This window comes from Antrostomus carolinensis, unplaced genomic scaffold, assembly GCF_000700745.2.
Source record: "Antrostomus carolinensis isolate BGI_N321 unplaced genomic scaffold, ASM70074v2 scaffold415, whole genome shotgun sequence".
Lineage (NCBI taxonomy): Eukaryota > Metazoa > Chordata > Aves > Caprimulgiformes > Caprimulgidae > Antrostomus > Antrostomus carolinensis.
Window position 1 is genome coordinate 26906 of NW_010318208.1, and position 13175 is coordinate 40080.

The 13175-nt window shown below is 42.7% G+C and overlaps 1 protein-coding gene across 1 annotated transcript; it reads right to left on the reverse strand.

Annotated features, from left to right (window-relative positions):
- Window positions 1–947: 947 nt before the first annotated feature.
- Window positions 948–12879, reverse strand: CSF2RB (colony stimulating factor 2 receptor subunit beta). The gene is made up of 13 exons (XM_010168791.1): window positions 12810–12879; window positions 11373–11502; window positions 9438–9622; window positions 8906–9054; window positions 8533–8704; window positions 8304–8436; window positions 8041–8201; window positions 7030–7175; window positions 6752–6926; window positions 6219–6309; window positions 5862–5931; window positions 2430–2533; window positions 948–2145 (listed from the first exon to the last, which is right to left on the reverse strand). Exons 1-13 carry the CDS (start codon window positions 12877–12879, stop codon window positions 948–950), a joined length of 2784 nt encoding a protein of 927 aa, XP_010167093.1.
- Between the last annotated feature and the right edge of the window lie 296 nt (window positions 12880–13175).

Sequence of the window (13175 nt, forward strand, 5' to 3'; positions counted from 1 at the left end):
ACTCAGAAAAAAAACCACTAAGAATAAATTACATAGTTAAGATTAGTTATATCATGCATAAACAGCCAATGAACTTAAAATAAAATAATATAGTACGTTAACACTTAGAAATAGAAAACCCCAGCAGATACAGGCTTGTGCACCTTCACTACATTTCTTGCCTGTCATTTTCTATTACCTGCCCCACTCACTTCCTCTCACTGCACCTTATGAGTCCTTGGGTTTTCTTTCAATAATGCATCTTCTTCCCCATGGTTCTCTACATCCTACTTTATGTATCCCAGTAATGTTTCCTTCTTACCCTTAGAATATACTAATATACTGCACCTTAACATTAAGAAAGGTTTTCTGGATGTCAACATTTTTCTCTCATTTATTTATTATTTATTTATTATTTACCTTTCTATTACTGTCTGGGGTTTTTTTCACCTTAGACAATACCTATTTCATGTCAGTAGCGGAAAGGTAGAGATATGAAAGCTCTTTAGTAACTCAGATCTGTTTTACACATGCACAAAAGTTGAACAATATTGCTCTTAAGAATATAAGTTTTCTTTCCAGGATTTCCAAGCCTGTCTCCTTCTGTCAGCATTTCATGCTGTTAACTCTGCATTGCCTGCCACAAGTTTTGCCTCAGGGCGATGCAAGATGACTGTGATCTGTCGCAGGATCATGAAGAGGCTAAACTGTTCATTGTGGATAAGCCAAAAGGTTTGAAATATACCAAAGGGCAATATTTGGATTGTTTTTCATGCCAGATCTGTGAAGGCCATAGAGAAGGATATTGAGCTACTTCAAGTCTTTCAACACATTGGACTGGAAGCTGGAAAAGGGAACTGGTTTATTTGTTCCTAGGTTTGGGTGTTCATTTTCATCAGATATTTGCAACCTTTTTCAGTGACCTGTAGCTTTGGTATTCATTAACATATTTCTGTGATCCTGTGCATTTAACAGATTTCTGTGATCCTCAAAGACTGCTGCCAGGAGAAGTAGTCATCTGATTTCAGGTTTTTGAAAAGCTGAATAGCCTGCATTTTTGCTGCATTCTTTTCCTTGCCAGTGATGGATTCATCATCAGATACAGACTTCCCAGGTGTTGTCTTCCTTTCAGAAGGTTTCTTGCCTTGGTTCTCTTCCTGACTAATATCCATCTTCACACTGGATTTTAGGCTGTGGAAGCAATAGTCGCCAACCTGGCAAAGGAAAACTGGCTCAGTGCTGTCAGGGTTTAACACCACCAAGTTACCCTCTGACAAAGGCTGCTTTCTAGGAGGATTGTTTTCCTTCTGTAAGACATGCAAAGAATTCTTTGTGGATTCTGAATGTTCATGGATACCTAAAGGGACAGTAAGATAGTCTCCAAATGTATCCAGATGCAATTCAGGAGAAGAGGTTGGTGCTTGACCTGAAACTGGGACCATGACACCAGTTTTCACGGGAGAAAACTCATGGCAAGAGTGATCACTGCAAGGCTGGGGCTCCTGTGAGTCACAAGGTAATTCCCCAGCAGTGACAAGGGCTGGATGGGTGGAATCACTGGCTGATGGCAGTAACAGGCTCTCTGTGGTGATGTACTCCAAGGGACAATGCTGAGGAGATGTGATACAGCTAAGAGCCTTTGGAGATTTTTGCTCATCTCTTCTCACGTTTGCGCCTTTCCCATAGGCCGGTGGGTTTGATGAGACTTCTTTCTCATCGTTGAGGTGCTGCACCATTTCCTTCTGATCTGGGAGTGGGAAGGGCTGTGGAGGACCTGCCCCTGGCTGTTCTTGCCTCTGTGGAGCCTGGGGACAGTCTTCCTTTGGGAGGGTCACATACTGAAGGGAAACTGATTTCTCACGGACTCCCACTGGGTCCACTTCCAGGGTCTGATGCATATCAGGCTGGGAGGACATCAATGGGCTGTACAAGTATGGGCCATTGAAAGCAAAGCAAGGGATTGCTCTCCGGGAAGCAATACTTGCATCAGCACTGTTTCGCCTTGAAACAGGAGAGGAATGACCAGCAATCTGACTTGAGCAGACAACTAGGGCATGCTCTGGCTCATTTAAAGCGTGATATGAGTTCTGTAGGTCTGGAACAACAGGCGAAACTTCTGTCATTTTAGCCTGCCCTTCAGGGGACTCTGCCAAAGTCTTCATCTGCCTGTATGTGGGAAAGTTAAAAGTTGTTCATGAGAGATATTATTGAGGTAAACATTAAACACAAAACAAGCTTAGTTGAAAACACACACAGCTACATATCGGGTTAGAAAAAAAATCTTTTTTGGAGGAGCAGGCTAACCTGAATAGCAAAAATATGTATCCCTTCCTCAAAAGCAACTTGTACAGGCTTTTTAGCGAGACAACATTTGATTATATCCTGCCATGACTTAAGGAGTTCTTTGAGGCTATAATCCACAGTGTCACTATAATGTGCTATTCACTTACCTGTCCACAACTTGAAGGAAGCTAGCCTGCTCCATCTTCTCTGAAAGGTTGTATTTGTTGAAGTCCAGCTGGCTGCTTATTGGCCAGTTTCCTAAATGTGCTTTCTGAAAATGAAAAAGCAGACAGGACACTGGCAGTAGAATCAAGAATCATACATTCCTCATGGACAAAGAAAACAAATAGGAGAGCCTACAGCTTCTGGCAATAGGGATATGACTTCACTAATATAACTAAAAGGTGTGTTCCGTTCTCCAGAAGACAGTTACTTCAAACTCGTATGGTCTTACCACTGACAACTACAAGTACTCAGTGAGCCAACTGGGAAAGATGTCCTCCTATAGACATGTCATTGGTGAATAGAGAAGGACTCCTGAGAGATGTGATGGTAGGTGCCTGTCTTGGCCACCCTTACCACTGACAACTACAAGTAGTCAGTGAGCCAACTGGGAAAGATATCCTCCTAGACATGTCATTGGTGAATGGAGAAGGACTCCTGGGAGATGTGATGGTAGGTGCCTGTCTTGGCCACAGTGATCACAAAATGCTTGAGTTTAAAATTTTTGGAGGAATGAGAAAAAAGGACAGCAGGGTTGCTACCCTGGATTGCAAGAGAGAAAACTTTGAGCTATTCAGGGAGCTACTTGGCAGTGTCCCCTGGGAATCTGCTTTTGAGGGCTTAGGAGTCAACAAGTGCTGATCAGTTTTTAAGAACCGTCTTTTAGAAGCATGGGAGCAGGCAATTCCAGTGTGTTGTAAGTCAAGCAAGTTGGGTAGATGACCAGCTTGGCTGAACAGGGAACTCCTAGAGCTCAAGAGGAAAAAGAAAATGTATGATCTCTGAGAGCAAGGTCAGGCTTTGCAGGAAGATTACAGAGCTGTGGTTCATAATATTCAGGGAGAAGATATGAAAGGCCAAGCTTCAATTAGAGTTGAAGCCAGTCAGTGTTGTATCAGACAACAAGAAGGGCTTTTTAAAGTACATTAATAGCAAAGCCTAAAGTAAACATTGGACCAACACTTGTTGATGATGGTCACCTGACTAACAGAGATGAAGAAAAAGAAGAGGCATTCAATATGTTTTTTGCCTCAGTCTTTAAAAATACTAATAGACCTTAAGCTGACCAGTCTTCTGAGTTGGAGGATCATGAGTGTGGGAACAATGACTTTCCATTTGTGAACACTGAAACTGTAAGGGACCAGCTCTAGGAGCTGAATGTTCATAATTCCATGGGGCCTGATGGGATTCAGCCCAGAGTACTGAAGGAGCTAGTGGATGTTACAGCAGGACCCCTCTTGATCATCTACCAAAGGTCTTCAGAGTCTGCAGAAGTCTCTGCAGGCTGGAAGCTAACCAATGTTATTCCAGTCTACAAGAAGGGCATGAGGTAAGACCCAGGAAGCTACAGACCTGTTAGACAAACTCAGTTCCTGGAAAAATTATGGAGAAGATCATTCTGGGTACTACTGAAAGGCATTTAAAGAATAATGCAATCATCAGGCATAGTCAGCATTGTTTCACAAAGGGAAAGTCCTGTTTAACCAATCTGATATTCTTCTATGGTACAGTCACCCACCTAGTGGATGAAGAGAAGTCAGTAGGTTGGATGTAGGTTGTTGGTTTTTTTAAGTAAGGCTTTTGATACTGTCCCTCACAGCATCCTTCTGGACAAGTTGTCCAGCTGTGAGATAAGCAGGCACACAACCACGTTGCTATCTACAGCTTTCTGACGAATGGAGGTGGAGAGGGTGGTGCTGATCTGTTCTTCTGGGTATTCCATGATAGGACACATGGGAATAGTTTAAAGCTGCACTGGGGGAGATTTAGACTGGACATTAGGAAGCATTTCTTTACCGAGGGGGTGATCAAACACTGGAACAGGCTTCCTAGAGAGGTGTTCAATGCCCCATCCCTGTCAGTGTTTAAGAGGCATTTGGACAATGATCTTAATAATATGCTTTAACTTTTGGTCAGCCCTGAAGTTGTCAGGCAGTTGGACTAAATGATCATTGTAGGTCCCTTACAAATGAACTAAACTATTCTATACTATGCTACGCCATGCCATACTATACTATACTATACTATACTATTCTAACTTTACACAGCACAGGGGACAAGAGTTGTTCCCTTAAACTGTTCTTAGAGATGTTGCAGGTTCCTACCACAATAAACATCAAAGCTTTTCCAGCATCACATGGCAACACTCTGGGCAATATTTCACCTGTAGAGGTATAATGACTGTCCTATACCCGCTGACCAGAGAAACAGAATAACTGGGATGTTTACAAAGCTTAGGATAAGGTAATTCAGTGCAGGGATGGAATCTTTCAGCAACATGAAACTAAGGCAGTGAGTGCTTGTGGACAGAGAAACAGGTAGGGGATAGGAAACAAAGCTATTAAGGTGCTTCTTAGAGTGGGAACTGCACTGTAGATATCAGGCAAAAGAAACTAAGTTGAGACTTTAGTATAAGCATAACCAGTTTGTCTTCTGGCACAAGAGGATCCATGCCTAGTCTTTGCCATCTGTTTGAAAATTATGTATTAAAACAGGTCATTACGATGAAAGTCCATTTTACAGCAACACAACTGCTGTGCAATGGTTAACAAACGTGTTAATTCCCTCACTCACACACAAATGCGGATACTGTAAGTGCTCATTCTCTTTGTGCTCACACAGAGGCCATGCTGTAAATTATACTCATTGGATTGCCATGTAGCTATACTCACTGTAACCCATCCCTTATTAACATAGAATAGAATCAACTGTTATACAAAATTATTTCTCAGTGTATGTTGGTCTGGGCACACTATTGAATTAGCTATTCTTGCAAGACTGAAAGACTTTTATCATCAAAATCCAGATGCCTATACCACTTTTTCCAGAAGCTGGGGTTGTTTTGGAAGGGAGGAAGAAGGGAGGGAAGTTTGACTTACACAGTTTTGACCAAATGCTATCTAAGTGTGTTCCTTTATTTCCAATACAGAATGCTTGTTCTGGTAACAGACAAGCATGTGGTAACATTCCAGAAAATCCAACTCCTTAAAATAAAATTTTCTTCAATAGGGCTACCATCCCATTCTAAAAAGCTGTCAATTATTGTAGATTACTATTTGGAAGAGAATGAAATCATCAGCTGATGAAGTTTTCTAAGGACATTGGATTATTTCAGTCAGTTAAAATTTAGAAGTATTGAAAATTTTCTATCTTGATTTTTAATCATAGCGATGCTGACAAACACAACACAAAGAAGACTACTAACATAAATATAAGAATACAGTTATGTTGTATATGACAAGAACTTCTCCTAAAAATAATGCATAGACTTCTGAGATATCTGTTCATTATAGACCAGGAGACAAGAAATTTGGTTTAAGATTACTGGAATCCTGAAAAAGAAATAATGAATTCTTCAAGGTACAATTCCCTCTTACCCCCAGATAGCTCTGGATCAGGAGGCTCTTGCCAGGGTTCGGAATCTTTTCCTCCCACATTTGCTTCTTCCTGCAACAACACCACAGAGTTTTCATGATTTACTTCTCAACGTGGCTGCAACCAGAAAAGACTGCACCCTGTACACCGTGCTGCTCTGCATAGTGAGGCACCACCAAGGCCCTGGCATGCCACCACCCAACTCTCACCCTTGCACAGACATGCACAAGGCTACCCATTGAACGCCATGGCTCATCTCCACGTAGACCTCTCTTTCATGGGGGACAAGCAGTGCCTCAGCCTTTATGCCACACACATGACCAACACGCAGCTCTCTCCTAGTCACAATGCAAGCCTACCTGATGAAATACTTATAGCTGCAATAAGCAACTACCAGCAAAGTGATGATGAGACCTGGGAGCATCACTGGGAGAAGCACTGGTGACAGAACTGAAAGAGAGAAAAGAGAAGCAGGTATCCACCTGCAGAATGGCTGCTTCTCACAACAGGTTCTTCACTCTGGTCACTCCTCATGCAAGCAGCTCAGGGAAACATAGGTGGCACATCACGGGATAGGATCGTGAGGCCTTCAAACTGTTGGGATATCCTCCAAAGTGGGACAGACCAAACGTGGCTTGAACAGCTTGTACTCATCTTGGGAGGGGAAGTAGGAAAGAAGCTTCAAGGGTTGTCTCTGCCTGCTCATCTCCTTCATTAGCATTGCTGCTGTACTGCAAGGATCTGGACAGGACAGCTACTTGTCAAGCAACCCCAGCTAGCTCATGGTTGGACCAACCTTCAACCCCAGCTGAGAGAATCTATTTTTCTAGAGAGGCATTTCAGCCATGAACAGCCCACAAAACCTTACAGAAGTAGCCAGCAGGAAAAGTACCATTCTCAGTCTTCCAGGTGAACTCCTCACTCCATTCACTCCAAGGCCCCTCGTAATCCAGAGGCGTATTCACCCTTGCACGCATTTTCCCCCTATACTCTGTAGATGATGCCAGCATCTGCAGGGTGAGGATGAAGGGGGGTTCATCATTGCTGATATCTAACTTCTGGAGAGTCTGGGGAGAAGAAAGAAGCACAAATGATGGAGGTGAGAGGAACTGTCTTTCCCAGTTGCCCTGCAAAGAGAAATCCAGGACTCCTGCACTTCCTAAGACGTACCTTTTCATATTGCTGGTTTTTCCAGTACTCAACTTGGTATCTCTGTTTTATGAAGTTATATCCCAAAGTGTGTTTTATCCACCTCAGTTCATACTCTTGGTCCTCTGTCACTGTTACTGACACGTTTGTAGGCGGCAGCACTTTAACTGCAACACATGGAACATCTCAGAGTACTTATCAACATACTGGTCCATCACTCCTTTCACCACCAAGAAAGGCTCTGCTTTTAACACTTCTTAATTCCCCAAATCTTCATTTTCTAGTCAAATGCAATGAACCTGTAGGCCATTAAATAACAGAAAATCCATATCCATCAATACTGACAGCACTCCCTCTCTACAGAAATGCAGTAAAGCAATATCGCCAGCATCTGCTCTGGTCCACCACATCTCCAGAGATTTTTCAGCTCTCTTGGAGCTACTATCTGATATTTTCACCCCCTGCAGGAGATCTCCCAGCTTTAGTCTGTGAAGAGCAGCAGCAGTACTTCCCGATACATGCAGGCAGAGATGATCCACGTGGTGCACCCCACTTAGCAGAAGAGTTCTACCCCATCTGCTGCTCCAGGGGCCAATGCACAAACCCATAAGAGGTCCAGTGGCTTCCAGAGAAATCACACAGTGACACACTCCCCACAAACAGCTCTCTGTCACCTGGGACACCCATGAAGGTCAATCACAGAGAAGTCAGCAGAGTGACAGTCACTCACTGAGGAGCTCTGGGTCACAACCCAAATTTCTGCACAGCAGTTTCCACCGCTGCCACCTTTCTCAGAGTAACAAGTGCCACTGAGGAACTCCATACCCCACTGAGGAACTCCACACCTGCAAACCACCTCTCCCACACCTCTGACCTGACACAGTATTCAGATCCTTTCTTCATCAGTCCCAGTCTCTTCCTCTTCCCACACACATTTCCTCACCACTGCTGTCCTCAACCCCACTTGCCCAGCAAGGCATCTCTCCAAGAAACAATCAATCAGGAGAAGCAAAAAACTACACAGCAACTCACTGTTCTTGTAGGCTTCAACCAGTTTCTCCTCTGTCTTGGCCCGGACAGACACATGGTACTGGCTCTGACTGCTTGAGTTGTTAACAGGGATCTCACAGCTCTGGACCACATACGGGATGTGGGGCAAAGCCTTCTCATGCACCGGAGAGCACTCCTCTTCTCTGAGGGGAGAAAAAGAGGTTGAGCTGAGATCAGGGGGAATGGGACACAGCAGAAACTCCATGGCAGAGGCACAGGCATGCTGCCATGGGCAGAGCACTTACGCTGATGTTGGAGTGGCCCTGAAGAACAAGCCAAAGATGACAGAGGTGGTGATCGCTTTCTTCACTTCCCAGCTGCACATCAGATGGTTTGCACCATTGAAGAGGCAGAGAAGGTTCCTGGGCTGAAGGCCACCTTCAGAGAAGATGAGAGCAAGCTAAGTGACAGGAAAGGTCCAGCTTCTCAGCCAGCACTTCCAGCCCTGCACAGCCCTGCTCCATCTCATGCTACCTTCAGAGGTCTCCCATGACACCTCCGTGCTCCACTCGCTGTACTGCCCAGAGAAGCCACTGCTCCGTCCCGGTCTGGCTCGTACACGGGCAACGTAGCTGCTTCCAGGGACAAGGTCCTTGTGGCTGAGGTGGCAATGGGTGGTGCTGGAGAGCAAGAGGGAGGCAGCTTTCTGTTGTTGGGGAAAGGAGGGACAGCAGGGAGGGAAGAAATTGGAGAGTTGGGGTTATGCACACTTAAAAATTTTTTTTTAAGTGCATCCTCCTGGAAGGAGAAACAACTTCAAATGTATTTGCACAACTTCTACCACAGGCTCTCAACCGCCCAAGGGGGTCCAGCCTAAACCAGGACAGCTCATCTCCTCCACTCTTACCTCCCAGGACTCCCACTCCCGCTTGTAAGTGACTTCATACTCCAGTGCATTGCCCATGCCTTGGCTTCCATCAGCTGCTTTCCAGGTCAGCAAGAAGTCTCCTGATGTCATCAAGCTGACTGAGAGGTTTTGAGGTGGGAGGGTCTGAACTGGATGATGAAGGTACAACCCATGAGAGGAGGTAGTGAGGACAGGGACAGGAAGAGTGGAAGAAAATACCTAAGTAAGATTCCCCATTTACAGTTTATCTTATCCTTGCCACACCAAGTAGCTCCTGCTTGAGTCTCCCTTCCAGGTCCAACTGCTCCCAGAAACTTGCCCTCTCCCCTCCCTGTCCCATCCTCTCAATGTGGAACTCTTTGGCAGTTTTTGCAATGGAAGTGGAATCCACTTCCTGACTGAACTGGAAATACATACTCTAAGATCCCTAATATTCATTTGTGTAGTAGTTTAAAACAGCTGGCAGCCAATTCACTCTATCCTAGCAAAGCCAAGACAATTGGAAAATCAGAATTTGGTATTTAATCCTTACCATTTTGGAAAAGATCAACACTTAGTTCTGCTTGAAGTATCTTGTTAGGTTTGAAGCTGTAAATATAATCTACTCCTATTCCAAAATTGTTTGTAGTGTTGTGACAAAACCAGTGCACATAGGAGTCTGGAGCCTCATGTAAGTCACTTTCTGTCTGGCGTTTGCAAAGCATCTCCTTGGTCTCCCTGTATATAGAGAAAGTGAGCTATAAGGATCTGATTTGCAGACATATAGATAATGCAAAATTAAATGCCTGAAAACAATTCCATCCCATTCTGTCATTATAATTTATTTGGGCACTTATATATCCTCTTCTCACTGTATCTATTAGCCCTGTTTTGTGACAGTTAATATGACAAACATTTTTAAGATCGGGATTTTTGTCAAATGCTTCCCATTTCAAAGTTGCACAGCAGAATGTTATATTTTTGTACCAGTCTGTTTTTGTTAGTTTTTAGCCTACATAACTCTACATAATCTCATATTTTTCAGTTGAGAAATAGTACGATGGAAAATAATGTCATGGAAATGCGCCTTTTACTCAGAGTGAAAGACGGGAAAGTTTCTGATGATCCTTAGCTTCTTGAAAAAATTCGTTATTCAGTCTCAGAATGACATGTAAAAGTAAACTCTCCAACCAAAATGTACTTCTGTATCTCTAGTAGTTCTGTTCTTCCAAGGTATCTTACGTATTCATTAAAGATTTCATCCAGTATATTAACCACCCTTTTAGATAACCTTTCTCCAGGCCAATGAGCATCATAAAAATTAGAAACAATATTTTAAACTAACAGGAGAGGATAAACTTTGTGTGCTTGTAGTAGCCTGAGCTGCTGGAGAGATGTGTTGCTTCTTTTTGTGCCCTCCAGTGTTTTCTTTGTGCTTATGGTTTCATGTCCAGTATATTATATTGTTCCAGTTCAGATTAGTATTATTAAATTGTGAATATCTAAAGCCAAATACTGTCTTCCAGAATAGGACAGAGTCTCCTAGCCAGCCATATGTCAGCAAGCATTATTCAGCGCTATTGCTATTTTTAAAAGTTGGATACTAGCAAGGAAACCAGGGCTAATCCTAAAGTATGGGTGGGACTGACCATACACGTGCATATCCTTAATCAAAAGAGTTAGCCCAAGGGTTGTGAAGTCCTGAAGATATTTCTGTCTACTCAGCAGTATTGCAGATTTCAGCTGCTTTTAGGTCTATTAATTCTCTCTTCTTTACAGTGAAGTCAGGAGTTTCTCTTTCCATCCCTCCGCCTATCTTCAGGCTAATTCGTTTTCTTCTCAGCTTTCCATCTCTGTCTTCCTCTCTCCCTGGACTATTCTTCCCTCTCTGTCCTTTCTTATCCTCACAATTTATCTAGTCTGGTGATTCAGTTCCCTTTTCATAAGGAAACAGGTGTAACAGAGAGATACTGTCATAAACAGACCAGTATCTCTGGGAGGAAAAGTGATAGCACAGATGAACTTACCAAGTCTTCTCTATCTCACAAACACACAGTCTATACATGTTTCTCAGAAGTTATCAAAACCATACTCTCAGTGATGCTCCTAAATGGACAAAATAACAGGGAGAATGTCTCCTCCCTTTTGGGTTTATAAACAACACTCAGACTCACACTTATTCTGACACCATCTTCTCTACACCATTAATAGCAACCTATATGCCCCACTTTATTTCATATCTATGATCCCACAATGAAATTATCAGAAAAAAATCATAAAGGTGACAAATAAAATTCCACTAGCACACCTTATTCATTCCTTCTTTCCTAGAAGAGGCCTCAAAAGCAGGCACAATTTCTACTTTAACCCGATGACTGAAAGGGGTGGCCATGCTTTCTGAAAAACTGACTGCTGGTCCCCAGGATTCCAAGTTGTGGCCAATTTCCCTTTGGACTTTTATCCAGCACAGCACATTTTGGGTACTTACATTATAATATTATCCTTTTGGTAAAGAATCATACCAACAAGGGCACGAGCCTCTGAATGCTCCATCCATGTGCAGGTCACCTGTGAGCTGTAGTCATTGTAGCAGCTCAAGCTCTTCATAGGGATACTCTCTGAGAAAGGAATTCAGGTAAAAAGAATGCAGTGATTAGAAATTTAATTAGTGAGAGATAGCAAAAGGTACAGTGATTCTGACAGCAGAATGGAGAAGGCACCGATAACAGTACCTTCCTCGTGGCACCAGAAAATGACTCCTGGTGAACATATGTACAAAGTTGTGGCCATTCTGCACATCTCCACAATACACAAATGTCCAAATCAAGCTGCAAGTAACAACAATGAAGTGAGACTTTTGTCCCTGCAAGAAACATAATTCTAGCCAAGGTATCACTTTTCAAACACTGATTGTTTCCAGGGATTAGTAGATACCTAACACCATAGGCATATGCTGATCATTTTATCTTTGTGTGTTGCTGTATGGGACTTCTTTGCCATGAATCTCTTATTAAAGGTTACGACACTAGAAAGGTATGTTTAAAAGTGAGATGCTCTCGAAATAATCTTGTTATGACTCAGAATAATGCCCAAATAAATTGTTGAAACTAGATTATGACCCAGAAATGGCCAGACCTCTTGTCAGGGATAACTTTTTTTTTTTAACCTCACAACTGTGAAGTGGGAAACTACAGGCTGCCTCTGCTACATGCACTATGAAGCAAGTTGCTTTATGCCCCTTCTTTATTTTCTCCGAAGGTAATATCTGTGCTGCACTATTGGGATATAACCTTCAGATGACAGAGGTGTCAGCGTGCAAACATGAGTATGCTCTCTCAAATAATTTTTCTGGATAAGAACTATTATCAGAATGGTTGAGGGGCTATTTACAGGCAAAAAACATCAGAAAAGTATGGTGGTGTCCTAGCTAGCAGGCATAAGAGGGATCTTCCTTTGATCTTCTACTGAAAACCAGTGCAAAGTAAGTTCTATGGCAGTCTCTGCATAACCAGAAAATGGAGCACCCTACATAGAAAGATGGAGTCTGAATGTAAGGCTAAGGCTCAGAATGTCAAGATACCACCAAGATCTGTTCTGTTTCTGTACCCTACCATCTGAATCATTTTCCTATGTTGACTATCAGAGTCTATTCCTCCTTCCTATTCACTCATTAACCATTCAGCTTGGTAATCTCATCCATTTTTCCAGTATTTCACCTGTTCATACCACCAATATACAAGTGATCTGTTTGTACATGCATCTGCTACACACTGGTTTTGATCAAGATGTCTGTTCTGCTACAGCACAGAAGATGGTGGCAGAGGGAACCAGAAAATGAGGAAGAGCATTAGCTGAAAGAAGGAGACAGATACCTAAAGAAAGACAATAATGGAAAAATAAAAGAAAATATAAATTTTAAACTCACCTTGCATGGCTTGGATGCTGAGGATCAAAGACAGATTCAGCAGAAGGATGATAATCTCTTTCATGTTCATACTGTCCTTTGTGCACAAGCTTGATCCTAATTCAGAAGAGAATTGTTTTCATTGTCCACTGTCTGCTCTCTTGCTCTGCTTATTGTGGAGCTTCTTGTTTTCATTTCACATAAAGAGAAGTAAAACTGAATTAGGGAACTTCTTCAGGCTTTGTGTTGGAGTCACATTTAGAAAGAACTTCTACAAAGTATTTATTGTAGGACAAAATCCATGTCTTCTTACTGTGTGAGCCTGCAATATAAGCAAAGAATGAAGAAGTAAATGCACATTTCCAAGGAAATGTAGGGATTCTTTCA

Coding starts and splice junctions, on each gene's coding strand:
- CSF2RB (XM_010168791.1), bottom strand. CDS start 12,879: ATGAACATGAAAGAGATTATCATCCTTCTGCTGAATCTGTCTTTGATC. Junction 8,705..8,905: donor GGGAGTGGGAGTCCTGGGAG/GTAAGAGTGGAG, acceptor CCCCAACAACAG/AAAGCTGCCTCCCTCTTGCT. Junction 8,202..8,303: donor AGGGCCACTCCAACATCAGC/GTAAGTGCTCTG, acceptor TTCTCCCCTCAG/AGAAGAGGAGTGCTCTCCGG.